The sequence below is a fragment of the Protopterus annectens genome, chromosome 7.part0 (genome assembly GCF_019279795.1).
Source record: "Protopterus annectens isolate FY-2018-M chromosome 7.part0, PAN1.0, whole genome shotgun sequence".
In the NCBI taxonomy this organism is placed as follows: Eukaryota; Metazoa; Chordata; order Ceratodontiformes; family Protopteridae; genus Protopterus; species Protopterus annectens.
This window is the reverse complement of record NC_056739.1, coordinates 1,722,170,230-1,722,184,632: the sequence shown is the minus strand read 5'-3', so window position 1 is coordinate 1,722,184,632 and position 14,403 is coordinate 1,722,170,230. Positions and strand designations below refer to the sequence as shown.

At 39.4% G+C, this 14,403-nt stretch overlaps 1 protein-coding gene across 1 annotated transcript in view; it reads left to right on the top strand.

Moving 5' to 3' along the window:
• Positions 1–9,616, top strand: part of LOC122806187 (acylamino-acid-releasing enzyme-like) — a 1,918,826-nt gene extending 1,909,210 nt beyond the window's left edge. The window contains exon 23 of the mRNA XM_044076421.1: positions 7,103–9,616. Coding sequence (XP_043932356.1) covers positions 7,103–7,208 — 106 coding nt within the window. The 3' untranslated portion in view covers positions 7,209–9,616. The remainder of the gene's footprint in view (positions 1–7,102) is intronic.
• The last annotated feature ends 4,787 nt before the right edge of the window (positions 9,617–14,403 follow it).

Here is a 14,403-nt window from a genome sequence, read left to right as displayed (position 1 = left end):
ACTTCTTACAAGTGCAGCCACCAAGATTAAGTAGACACTGGCCTACAAAAAATTGGTGCATTCCTGTGTCAGACAGAGCTCAAAGGGGCAAATCCAGATGCCCTAAGTGTTCCAGTTACCAGGCACAAGATTCATACAGGTCAAAGCAATGGGGCACATCTACCTCCAAATTTGGAGGAGATAAAGTGCAAACCTACAGAAAACAGTCCCAATGACTTCTCTCTGCCTTTACCAAGCACTTATCTTTTGGCAGCACCCTTAGAGGGAAAATTAGCACCTTTGCTCAAAATTGGCAGTTGTTAACCCAGGACAAGTGGGTGCTAAACATAGTATCACAGGGATACAGATTCCATTTCCATACTCTGCCAATGGCAAACGGTTGGCCAGATCTACCAAAAAATCAATGGGCAGTGGCACAGAAACAGGTTACATCCCTCATGGATATGGGGGCCATTCAGCCAGTACCAGAACAGGAAAAAGGACAAGGTTTTTACTCAAGACTGTTCTTGGTACCCAGAAAGGACAAGGCCTGGAGGCCAATACTAGATTTATCGATTTTGAACACATACCTGGACATTCCAAAATTCAAAATGCTGACTTTGCAGCAGCTTCTGCCCATGCTGGGCAAGAATGCTTGGCTGGTGACATTAGACCTAAAAGAGGCATACCTGCATGTCTCAATAAGGCAATCGTGCAGAAGATACCTCAGATTCAAGGCTGGCTTAATGCATTACCAATTCTCTGCACTGCCCTTTGGCTTATCTACTGCACCCAGGGTCTTTACAAAGTGCTTGGCACCAGTAATTGCATTTTGCAGACAAAGAACTATTCAGACATATCCTTACTTGGATGACTGTCTCATTCAAGCAGAGAACAAGGACATTCTTCTTCAACACCTGGCATTTGTGAAAAGGCTTCTAACATGCCTAGGGTACACAGTAAACGAAAAGCATTCACAACTGGTACCCTCTCAAAAGATAACATTCCTGGGTGCAAGCTTGAATACAACTGCCCAGATGGCTTACCTCATGCCAGACAAGTAAAGGCAACTGACTACTTACTTCAAACTGATGGCAACAAAAACCCAGTTATCTGCAAGACAAATTCTGCAGGCTTTGGGCTTCATGGCATCCTCCATCCTACTGATTCCATATGCAAGACTGCATATGAGGAAACTTCAATGGTACCTAAAAAGTTTATAGAGTCAACATTGTCAAAGTCTGGAAACAATGATTCCTCTCATTCCCTGCCTACAACAGGAGTTTCTATGGTGGGCAAAGGCATGTCACCAAAACATGGGACGGGCCTTCACTTTACCCACTGCCAGCCAAACCTTAACAACAGACGCATCAGATTATGCCTGGGGGGCCCACATGGCGGGAAGATGCATTCAGGGCATATGGACCCCAAAACACATGCATCTACATATCAACCAGAAAGAGGTGCTAGCTGTTCAAAATGCCCTGACAGCCTTCAAGGACTTACTTCATCCAGGACAACTACTGATAAAGACGGACAACACCACAGTCATGTGGTATATAAACAAGCAGGGGGGCACGCACTCATACCCCCTTTGCAGATTAGCCATGGCACTGTGGGACACAGCTTTGACTTACCAAATACATCTTTAAGCTCAATTCCTGCCAGGAAATCAAAATACTCTGGCAGACGATTTAAGCAGAAACTTTATGGATCCTCATGAGTGGAAACTAGATCCACAAGTCTTCAGCATGATAACAAAGAAATGGGGGAGCCCAGACATAGATCTATTTGCCTCCCCTCAAAATTATCAATTGAAAGATTCTGCACAAGGACTTATCACAGACAAGCATGGAAAGTGGATGCCCTATCCTTCAGTTGGAAAAAACTATTAGTTTATGCCTTTCCTCCACTGCGTCTTCTTCCCATGGTCCTCCTAAAAGTCAGACAAGAAAAACCAAAGATGATATTAATTGCCCTGGACTGGCCCTGCCAATACAGGTACCCAGTCCTAAGGAACTTGTCTCAATACCCAGCTTGGACCTTACCTCAAAGACCTCAGCTACTGTCCCAGCAAAACAATCCGATCCTGCACAATCAACTCCAGACACTGAACCTGGCAGCATGGCTGATCATATAGTTATACAAACAACACCTCTCAGTAAAGCTGTGATGGATGTCATTTTGGAAGCCAGAAGGCCTAGTACTAGAAAATCTTATGCTGATAAAGGGAAGAGATTCTGTGCTTGGAATCAAGCACAAGGAACTGATACAGCAGAACCGAATATTCCTCAGATATTACAATACTTGACTGAGATGCTTGACAAAGGCCTCTCTTTCTCATCAATTAAAATCCTTGCCTCTGCCATTTCGGCTCATTACAATACAGAGCCACCAATCTTTTCTCATCCTTTACTAAAACAGTGTCTTAGAGGAGCCACAAATTTAAGGCCTCCTAGAAGATCGCCAATACCTGCATGGGACCTCAATTATGTGTTGGAAAAGCTCACCCAGCCTCCATTTGAACCAGCTGCTACTGCTGATATAAAGTTCTTATCATGGAAAACAGCTCTGCTACTAGCAATTACTTCAGCAAGAATTGTCTCAGAGCTACAGGCCCTCATGGCTGTGGAGCCTTTTATCATATTTTACCCAGACAGGGTGTCTCTGAGGACAAATCCAACATTTATGCCTAAGGTGGTTTCCAGTGTGGCTCTTAACCAAACTATTCATCTGCCAACCTTTTATCCAAATCCGCAGAACAAGGGGGAGAGAATTCTGCATTCCTTGGACGTACACAGACAGCTAAGATTCTACTTGAGCAGGACTAAAGCTCTAAGAAAAACTGAGCAATTACTAGTGACATATGCTGCAGGATCAGAAGGAAAGGCTATTTCAAAGCAGACTGTTTCAAAGTGGATAAGTCACTACATTCATTTCTGCTACTTACACCATGGTAAACCTGCGCCCAAGGGCATTAGGTCTCATTCTACCAGAGCTGCAGCTACTTCAGCAGCCTTTCTCAGAGGAGTACCAACCAAAGACATTCTAGAGGCTGCTACTTGGAGTTCTGTTCACACCTTTACAAAGCATTACCATTTGCCTCTCTACTCTTAAGTCCAGGGCAGGCTTTGCCACTGCAGTTCTACAGGGCCTTATAGCCGCACCTAATGCTGTTTAGCTCCAGCCTCCCGACCATAGCTTTGGGATTCTACCCAAATGTAATGACTGCAACAGTGAAACACGAAGAACATAGTGCAGTTGTGTACACTTACTATAAATGTAGATGTTTGAGTGTATTCACTGTTGCAGTCCAGGTTACCCGCCTGCCATCCCCTTTTCATTCTGGAGTTTATCTTTCCTTCTCTATCTTCTACAACCTATGTGGTATATTTGCTTGTAGATGAAGGTAAAGTTTATATTGATGCATGTATATATGTATATTTTTGCTACCTTTTTGGGGGCACCTGACATCTGGGGCAAGAAAAACTAAAGAAAATGGCGTTGGCTGCTTGTTTTATACCCCTGACGACCCGATGTCATGGAAGAGGAGACAGCAACCGATGCAGGACCCAAGACTTTGGAATTCAGGCTGCTGATTGAGGGCAACCTGCTAGCAGATTACTCAAATGCAATGACTGCAACAGTGAATACACTCGAACATCTAAATTTATGGTAAGTGTACACAACTGTACTTTACTGCCTATGCTGGACAAGGATGCCTGGTTGGTAACTCTAGACTTAAAAGAGGCTTACCTGCATATTTCAGTCGTGGAATCTTGCAGAAGATACCTCCACTTCAAAGCAGGCTATTTGCATTACCAGTTCTCTGCACTGCCCTTTGGCTTATCTACTGCACCCAGGGTCTTCACAAAGTGCCTGGCACCAGAAATTGCATTTTGCAGACAAAGAGGCATTCAAATTTATCCTTATCTGGATGATTGTTTAATTCAGGCAGAAAGCAAGGACACTCTTCTACAGCATCTGGCGTTTGTAAAAAGGCTTCTAATATGCCTAGGGTACACCATAAACGAAAAGAATTCACAACTGGTACCCTCTCAAATAATTACATTCCTGGGTGCAAGCTTGAATACAACTGCCCAGATGGCTTACCTCATGCCAGACAAACAAATTCAATTGATGACATACTTCAAACAAGTGGCTACAAAAACCCAGCTATCTGCAAGACAAATTCTGCAGGCCTTGGGGTTCATAGCTTCCTGCATTCTACTAATTCCATATGCAAGACTGCGTATGAGGAAACTTCAATGATACCTAAAAAACTTATGGAGTCAACATTGTCACAGCCTGGAAACAATGATTCCTATCATTCCTTGCCTGCAACAGGAGCTCCTATGGTGGGCAGAGGCCTGTCACCAAAACAAGGGACTGTCATTCATTCCACCCCCTGCCACTCAAACCCTGACTACAGACGCATCAGATTATGCTTGGGGGCCCATCTGGCAGGGAGATGCATTCAGGGCGAAAGGGGCCCAAATCAAATGCACCTACATATCAACCAGAAAGAAATGCTAGCTGTACAGAATGTTCTGACAGCCTTCAAGGACTTTCTTCATCCAGGACAACTACTGATAAAGATGGACAACACCACAGTTATGTGGTACATAAACAAGCAGGGGGTACCCACTCCTACCCCCTTTGCAGACTAGCCATGGACTTGTGGAACACAGCCTTGACTTACCAAATACATCTACAAGCTCAATTCCTTCCAGGAAAACAAAATGCTCTGGCAGATGAACTAAGCAGAAATCTTAAGGACCCACATGAATGGAAACTGGATCCACAAATCTTCAGCATGTTGACACGAAAATGGGGGAGCCCAGATATAGATCTTTTTGCCTCTCCCCAAAACTATCAATTGGACAAATTCTGCTCACAAATTCATCACTAAAAAGCTTGGAAAGTGGATGCTCTATCCTTCAGCTGGAAAAAACCTATCAGTCTATGCCTTTCCCCCTCTGCTCCCCAAGGTTTTACTGAAAGTCAGACAGGAAAAAACAAAAATGATTCTGATTGTTCCAGACCGGCCTCGCCAACACTGGTACCTGCTCCTACACAATATGTCACACTTTACTCCATGGTACCTGCCTCAGACACCTTATCTACTGTCTCAACAGAACTTTCAGGTTCTGCACACTCAGCTCTAAACTCTGAATCTTGCAGCATGGCTAATCAACTAATTTCACCAGTCACATCTCTCAGTAAACCTGTGGTGGATGTCATTTTGGAGGGTAGAAGGCCTAGTACTAGAAAATCTCATGCTGATAAATGGAAAAGATTCTGTGCCTGGAATCAAGCACAAGGAATAAACACAGCAATGCCCAATATTCCTCAAATTCTGCAATATTTAACTGAGATGCTTCATAAGGGCCTATCTTTTTCTTCTATAAAAATCCATGCCTCTGCCATTTCGGCTCAATACAACACAGAGACTCCTCTCTTTTCTCATCTCCTGCTAAAGCAGTACCTCAGAGGGGCCAAAAATTTGAGACGTCCCAGGAGAGCACCAACTCCTGCATTGGACCTCAATTTTGTGCTGGAAAAACTCACCCTTCCTCCTTTTGAACCAGCTGCTACTGCAGACATAAAATTTCTCTCTTGAAAAACAGGTTTTCTTTTAGCAGTCGCCACAGCTAGAAGGATTTCAGAACTACAGGCCCTCATGGCAGTGGAGCCTTTCATTATCTTTTATCCGGACAGGGTGGCCCTCAGGACCAGTCCATCCTTTATGCCTAAGGTGGTATCCAGTGCAGCTCTTAATCAGACCATTCATCTGCCAACTTTTTTCCCAAATCCACAGAACAAGGGGAGCAGATTCTGCATTCATTGGTTGTACACAAACTAAACAAGAAAAGCAAAAATCTGTTTTACTTGTTTAGTATGAAGTACTTTCTCACATTTATGAACTCTGTTAGGGCTCCAGATGATCACTATTCTGCCAGCTAGCACAGAAGAAAGTCATACCTCATCAGCCCAAATGCTGGCAGCTGTGAATGAGTTAAAATAGAATAGCTGATATTTGAACATCCAGAGGAGATGGCAAAAGAATTTAAGAATGTGCAAAATTAAATCAATCCACTACTGTAGAGGTGTTATCACTCCATCTGTGATGTTGGCTTCCACATAAGATTCATCACCTTCACTGTAATGTCAGTGATCTGAATGTAGTAACAAGCATGGTTTCCTGCAAGACTGGTTGGAATTTGAAGAATCAACAGCTTGCAGTATTTTTTTCATGGACTGGGGAATAATTCATAGTTGCAATGACTGCTAGTAGTAGTTCATTGCAGTAACTAGGAAATTAAGTGCAGAAGTGTCTTTCATTTTTGTCTGTTGGGAAGGGAAAAAATAAATGTAAAATAGTAGTCTGTTTAATACACTCTTTGGAGTCAGTAATTTCCACCATTCCGGCAGAACAGAAATCCTCTTCCCACTCTTAAAAAGCTGACTGCTTGAGCAATGCATAAGGACACCCACTGACAATAAATAAGGCCACATTTCCCAGATGAAGTCCATGCCAAACATACATACCCATGACCGACAATAATGAATGATGTATTATAATGAGGACAGCAGAGTAGTAATAGAAAAATGGGGATGGTCCTGTCGACCATAATCATAATGCAGAATGCTGGAGGAGCGCTCTATTGCAAGAAGCCGCGAAGCATACTAAATATATAAAAAAAAAAATAAAGCTTAACTTAAGGGAATATTATTTAGCAAATCGGGGGGTTAGTTTAAACCCAATTTGCCAACAGTGTGTGAGCTTCTTTCTGCATTGTATTGATGCAAACTTTGTATGATACCTAGAATTTCTTACTAGGAGGCAGACATGTTTACTATGGAAGTGGATTGTTGGATGGATTGCTTGTTGTATCATGAAGACAAACTTTTTTTTCCAGTCTACATGGAGACATTACTGAAACACTGAAACTGTAATCAAAGAAAGGGCCAAAACAGAAAATTAAGCCACTATTTCCATTAATCTTGTTGTCCCATTGTGCTTCTGGATATAATATTGCACTATGTAGTATTGCATGTTTTTTTTATTCCATATTATGAATCCTTGTTATCAGATTTTCTACTTTTCCCTTTTTTCTAGATTACTTTTATATCCAGATACTAACCATTCTTTGTCGAATCTAGTGGCTGAGTCTGATAGCTTCATGAACGTTGCCCTTTGGATTATAAAGCATCTGAAAAAGTGACTTCATCAGGATTATAAAGCATCAGGACAAGTCACTTCGTCTGGTTTCTATGAATGAAGAATCTGGCGGATTGGAAGTTGTAATGCATTCTGTAAAGTGGCTAGTTTATGCCAAGGAATTCTTTTTACAGAATAATAGTAAATTAAAAGGCTAAACATATATATATCTGTTTGTGTGTGTGTGTGTGTGTGTGTGTGTGTGTGTGTGTATATATATATATATATATATATATTACATGATGATCTTCAGTGCAAGTATGTAAAGTTGTAAAGTTCTATCTCTTTTTGTATGGCATAGTTCTTAAGAAAATATTGATATTTATTCTAGAAGTTTGTTCTGACAAAAATACCTATTTTATTTTCACTGCTTGATAAATGATAATGATAAAATATCTAATATTACATTGTATATTACAAAACAAAATCTGTTTTTGAAACATTTGTTGCCTTTGAGTAAGCTTTTACAGTAATAGTGCCTTAAGTCAGGTTCATTTTATATTCGTATGTAACAATTTTACAAATTCTTGAATGGCATTAGCAGCAGTGTTTGAAAACATACATATCGTGTTTTACTATGGATAGGGTAACATACAGAGGTTTGACAAGATTAGTTACTTCCATGGCTAGTAATCAAAGGAGTAAAAACATCACTGAATATTATCAAAAATGACTTGGGAAATCTAAACAGGCTTAAGATATGATTCACTCAACATATGGATAAGTTATGTAGGGAATCTTCTAAAACAGTGGCTAGGGTGCCACAGTTTATCTCAGTAGACTCTGAAACTTCTGCACTTCCCCAACACCTTAATCAAAAATACAGTAGAATATTCTATTGCCCTATGGACACTCTGAACAGATGAAAAGATTAGAAAAAATGCAAAAGCTGTATACCAGAAGTGAAGGACTTGAGTGCATACAACTATAAGGATAAGTTAAAATTATTAGGGGTATATTCTGCTATGTAAGCAGGATAAGTGATGGCTTGATGTTAATATTTATGGCTTTTCAAGATGAGTACTTTCTTTACTGTGTATGATTGAAAGCTTATTGGACTAGAAATAAATAAAGGAGAAGAGATGAAGGTTACATAAAATGCATGCATTACTAAACTTTAAAAAGCACTGGTACAGTCAGACAGTTGCAGATACTTCAGATAAACTGTCTTGTGTTGCAAAATTTTGTAAAGATAAGGAAAAAATTCAAAAATTAAATGGATAGTATGAGACTTAAAATTAAGTTCTAGTGATGACTGCATAGGTAAAGGAAGGGAAATTCCTTAATACCCATATTTTTGGTTTTCAGTTTTATTTTGAAAGGAGAGGAGTGTTGTTCAAACTCTGAACTTTATTTTGTACACATAGGCCACCAACCCTTTCTAACTAGTCACTTACCCACCTGAAGTACTCAGGGAGGGGAATTATTCATGCTTTCTAGTTAATTTTCCTAATGGAAGGAAGAGCGAGTCCCCTTATCTATTCTTTTAACCAGTACTTTCACTCCAGTTTTGTTGACAGTGTATTTTACAATATGTAAACTTGTCTTCACAAGGTTGATTCATATAGTTTATGTTTAGAATGGAGCTTATTTAGTTTTGGTTACTTTGATAGTTTGTAACTTTCTGATGCTCTATTTGTATTATTAATCTGAAAACAATAACTTGTCTTTAAGTTACAAGTTATATACTGTTGCCATTGTTTCAGATTAATATTTTGTAACATTTAAACCTGTCACACAATGCTGAGTTACTTTTTCATGTTTAACACAGTGCCTTCAAATCTAAGATCCATGGTGCAAGTCCACCGTGTTTTACATTCATGATTGTGAGAACCTTCTAATTACAGAGCATAAGAATGATACCTTCTATTGTTATATTTGGATTAGTGATGTTCCTTTGTTGTGCCAGTCTAATGTTTTTGTACAATCAGTAAATTAAGAGGTTGGTAACAGTTATTAACTTATTTGTTATGCCACTACCCATTATGTTAATAATCACCTGGGTATTTTAGGCAATTATATAATTTTCAGAGCTGAAACATGCTTGTGCATAATTTTGTACTGAAATGTCCTATGTTTTGCAAGTTTCCACTGTTTTTTTAATACTTTACATAATTTAATACAGTCTTGCCAGTTCAGATGAAAGAAAACTTTACATTACTTTGTACAGTCTAGCTTATTGTAAAATTTAGATATTGTTTTGTACTTCAGATCAAGTTATGATTTCTTCCTTGTAACTTTGTTTCAAAGAGACTTAAAAAGCAAAAAGAATCTATGTGTCTTACAACTGTCAGTAAAGAAGCTAATTTTTATTCATAATTACTACTAGAAAACCAAGTCTTTATTTATTTATTTTTTTTAATTTTACATTTGTTTACCGGGAAAGTCCGACTGGAACAAGGTCCATTTACAGCGGAGGCCCAGGGAGAAAAGCTCCATAACATAACAGTACAATACAACAAATGTCAAAAAAAGTTTCTGTACAGAAGCATATATACAATCAGAGCTCCTTGTCTTTATATGACAACACATATCCACGACAGGGTTGCCACCTTTTAACAAGGGCAAAGTGGGACATGGGGGTGTGGTCAACATGATAGGGGTGTGGCCAACATGACACTGGCCACACCCCCACCACGACATCACCAGAGTTGTTAAAGGAGATGCAGTATTAGTTATGGATGCAACATTGTGACATTACAGCATACTGAAAACTCAAACCATTTAAATGAAGTGAACTATTACTGCACACACACTAATCGGTTGTAACAATAAACTTTAAAGGAATTAAAAACACACTACTCATTAAACAGACACTTGTTTATTTAAAAAGTAAAATTCATAAACCATCCATTGCTATTCAGAAAGAAAACTTAAAAAATCTACATACCACATACAAGCCAAGTATAAAATTAAGACTGTCAATTAAAGCTAAAGCAAAGAACACAACTACATACCCTAGTACAAATTAATGCTAAACAAAGAAAAACACAAAATTACGTACAATAAATCACTTTTTTAAAAGTGTATTTTGAATTTGATTTTATGGCTTGAAGAAGGGCCCGATTTGAAATAATATTCGAGTAAAAGTCACAACATTTCATCCGGTAATTTACACTCATCATGAGTTCAGCTTTTAACAAGTCCACACTACATCGGTTTCAAGACATCTGTCCATTTACCTTTTACCAGTGAAAAATCTCTTTCTGCAAATGCATTTGAGGGTGGTATAGATAAAACCCTAGCAATTACCGGATAGAGTGTAGTCAGTTCAGGCCCTTCTTTGAAAAGCTTCAGCCACTTCTCTCCTGGGGTCAAGCTTGTGTTACATAACTGTTCGAGAGAGGGCCTAATTGCCAAGTAGTCCCTAAAAAGATAATCTTCATCTACATCCTGCAGACTCAGGGCAGTGGTCACATTCAGCAAGTCACTGAAGGCAAAGGGCTCATTTAAAGATAATTTAGATAGTGTAAACAAGTAGTTGCTTTCAGTATAATCAAACCACTGCTCCAGGTATTTCACTGCTGTCTCCAAGAAAACAATAAAGTCTCTTTTCAGTTTGTTAGCAGAAGTGCTGTCTAATGTGCTCATAAGTGCCTTAAGTTTTCCTCCAAAGAAAGCACCTTCAGCTCTTGCCTGCAGTTTTTGCTTGAGAGAGACCATTACACAATAAGTTTCCATGGCAGTAAGTGCTGATTTTTCTAATGTACTTATGTGTTCATTAAAATCGACAAGAACAGCACAGAGAAAGTGCAGATAGTACTGGGGCAGTGTAGGCAATTCATTCTCACCATGCTCGTTACCTGAAAAGTACGACCATATCTGCCAGGGGGTCTCCTCTTCTCCTGAGAGAGGAAATAGGACTGGAGCACTGGGAGATTTTTCACTACTCTTTCAATGGCTGGGAGTAGTGACAGCCACCTTGTTGGCACATGTCTTAACAGACTCTCAAATTCCATGCCACAAAACTCAAAGAAGTCTTTCAAGTCTCTGGTCCTTGTGGCAGAACCAGAAAAGTGGCTGAAAAGTCTCATTACAAATGCTTCCACATCGTATGGTAGTTTTGCTGCAGCTTTTTTGGCTGCATTGTGAATAATATGGGCAAGACAGTTAGCTTTCTGGAGTGATGGGCACTTTTCTTTAATCTGGTATACACACCAGATTTCTTCCCATAGTTCACACTGGCATTATCAGCCCCATAAGCTGAAATATGGTTCCAGGGCAAGGAATGCCTTTCCATAATGTTGGAAATTTGCTGTGAAATAGCCTGTGCAGATTCGTCAGGGTCTTCATAGAAGTCCAAAAGGCCATTCACCACCCCTTCTTCTTTAGAAAATACCTCACAACAAGGGGAAATAATTTTATGTTCCCCTTGTTGGAAGCATCTGATGAAATTGCAAATGAAGTACCTGGTTTTGAAGGTCATGCAGGAGGCATTCCAATGAGTGTGGCCCCAAAACATTTTCAACTATGGCTTCAGCCTTGGTTCTGCCACAAGATAGTTTCTTTGCAGTGTCTGAGTCACTGTACAACTGGCTGGCCAACTTTACTGCACAGTCCAAGCTGTTATATGAAATATTGTGCTTAACAGCATGGAAAACCTCAGAGGCTTCTGCTGCAATGATTCTAAGTTCTGGTCCCTCAAGGTTTGCATTCCTTGCCCACTTTGTCATCAGGTGAGTGGATTTAGCTTGAAGAATGGCAGTCTTATGTTGTTCAGTTGCCTCATGTCGTGCGACATCATTTCTTCCACCGTGGGTCACTAGAAATTCTCTCTTGCAGTACCTGCAGAATGCTTTGACATCAGTGCATCTCTCGATCCAGTCAAATTCTGTTTTCCAAACGTCCTGCCACTTGCACATTCTCTTTCTGCTGGTTGACTGCGATGAAGCTGCTGCTCTCTTCATGCTTGAATCTGTACTTACCTGATATGCAACATATTGACCAACACTGTTAGTAGGGTTCAGTAACATATTGCTGCACAGCACAAATGAACTGGCTTAATTGGCACAAAAAACTGGCTCGAAAAACATTGGCATGCGAAAGAACTGGCTCGAAAAACATTGGCATGCGAAAGAACTGGCTCGAAAAACATTGGCATGCGAAAGAACTGGCTCGAAAAACATTGGCATGCGAAAGAACTGGCTCGAAAAACATTGGCACATGAAAGAGCTGGCTTGAAAAACATTGGCATGTGAAAGAACTGGCTCGAAAAACATTGGCATGTGAAAGAACTGGCTCAAAAAACATTGGCATGTGAAAGAACTGGCTCAAAAAACATTGGCATGTGAAAGAACTGGCTCGAAAAACATTGGCATGCGAAAGAACTGGCTCGAAAAACATTGGCATGCGAAAGAACTGGCTCAAAAAACATTGGCACACGAACTGTCTTGAAAAACATTGGTACATGAAAGAGCTGGCTTGAAAAACATTGGCATGTGAAAGAACTGGCTCGAAAAACATTGGCATGTGAAAGAACTGGCTCAAAAAACATTGGCATGCGAAAGAACTGGCTCGAAAAACATTGGCACACGAACTGTCTTGAAAAACATTGGCATGTGAAAGAACTGGCTCGAAAAACATTGGCATGTGAAAGAACTGGCTCGAAAAACATTGGCATGCGAAAGAACTGTCTTGAAAAACATTGGCATGTGAAAGAACTGGCTCGAAAAACATTGGCATGTGAAAGAACTGGCTCGAAAAACATTGGCATGTGAAAGAACTGGCTCGAAAAACATTGGCATGTGAAAAAACTGGCTCGAAAAACATTGGCATGCGAAAGAACTGGCTCGAAAAACATTGGCACATGAACTGTCTTGAAAAACATTGGCACATGAAAGAGCTGGCTCGAAAAACATTGGCATGTGAAAGAACTGGCTCGAAAAACATTGGCATGCGAAATAGAGGAATGGAGCAAAGAAGAGAGTTTACAAACAGTTTAAGGTCAAATAGTAAATGAGGTAATGTAGGGGGCATTTTGGCCATTGAAGACTAACATTAACACAGCTTGTAGAAAATGAAATGCATTATTTTTACCACTGAACATGCCCACCACACCCCACAAGACAAAAAAGTTAACCATATTCACTGAACCAAAAAACAGTAAAATGAATGACAATGCACAGTGGATACCATAGACCTAATTTAGCTTTTGACCACAGCAGTTAAGAAATGTATGGCACTAATTTACACAGCGCAATGATCTATTAATAAACATGCCCAACAGCAGCACTGGTCATAATCTGATTATAATGAAAACAGTAAATAAGTATGTTGAAGACATCACTAAAACACAAAATAAAAACTTTGCTACTTAGACAAACTACCCTGTAACATGGTTTAGCACAATCTGAAATACATTGCATTAACTTCAGAGCATCCATCCACAAAAATAAAAATAAATGGGAAAAAGTCCAAACATTTTAACTTTTAAAAATACTTCTTGCAAGAGAAGTAACAAACTACAATGTACAGCAGACTCCATGGGCTCCTTTTACCTCAAAACATAGCAATTAATCCAGCACAGCAATGCAATAAACAGGCCCAAGTAAAAGTAACACACCCATATTCACATTACAAGCAAAACAGTACATTTTAACCTTATTAAAATGCATAATAAATTAAATGCACACATTTACAAGTATAAATGAAAACAATCTTGAAACAGCTTTGGCAAATTGGCAACGTGTACCTACTAGAATAATAAATGAATTACATTAACTGTTAACATTACCCTCAAAAGGTAGACTTGTACCACAGACATGGACTTGCAGGAACAGGAAAAGTTACCTAAACAGTATATCGTAACTTCCTGAAAACAGCATTATAGTGCATATTTCCATACAAAAATACAAACTATGCTCAAACAATTCCTATATGCATACAGACAATACCCAGAAAAAGCTACGACAATAGAAATGCATCACACTAAGTTTATATTTCACTGCCCCCCAACAGAAACAAACAACTTCTATACACAGTTCAGCCTTTTAAAAGTAATGCTTCCAAATCATACCCCCCAAGCATAATAACAATTACATATACATTCAGGTTTTATCTCTTTAAAACTACTACACAAAAATATTAAACTAACTACTACAGATTTAAATATTGCGTACTGCACCCACCATCCGCCTTTAAACATTAAAAAAATTAAACCACAATATATTCCCATTTTAAACTAGTACAAAAGTCTCAAC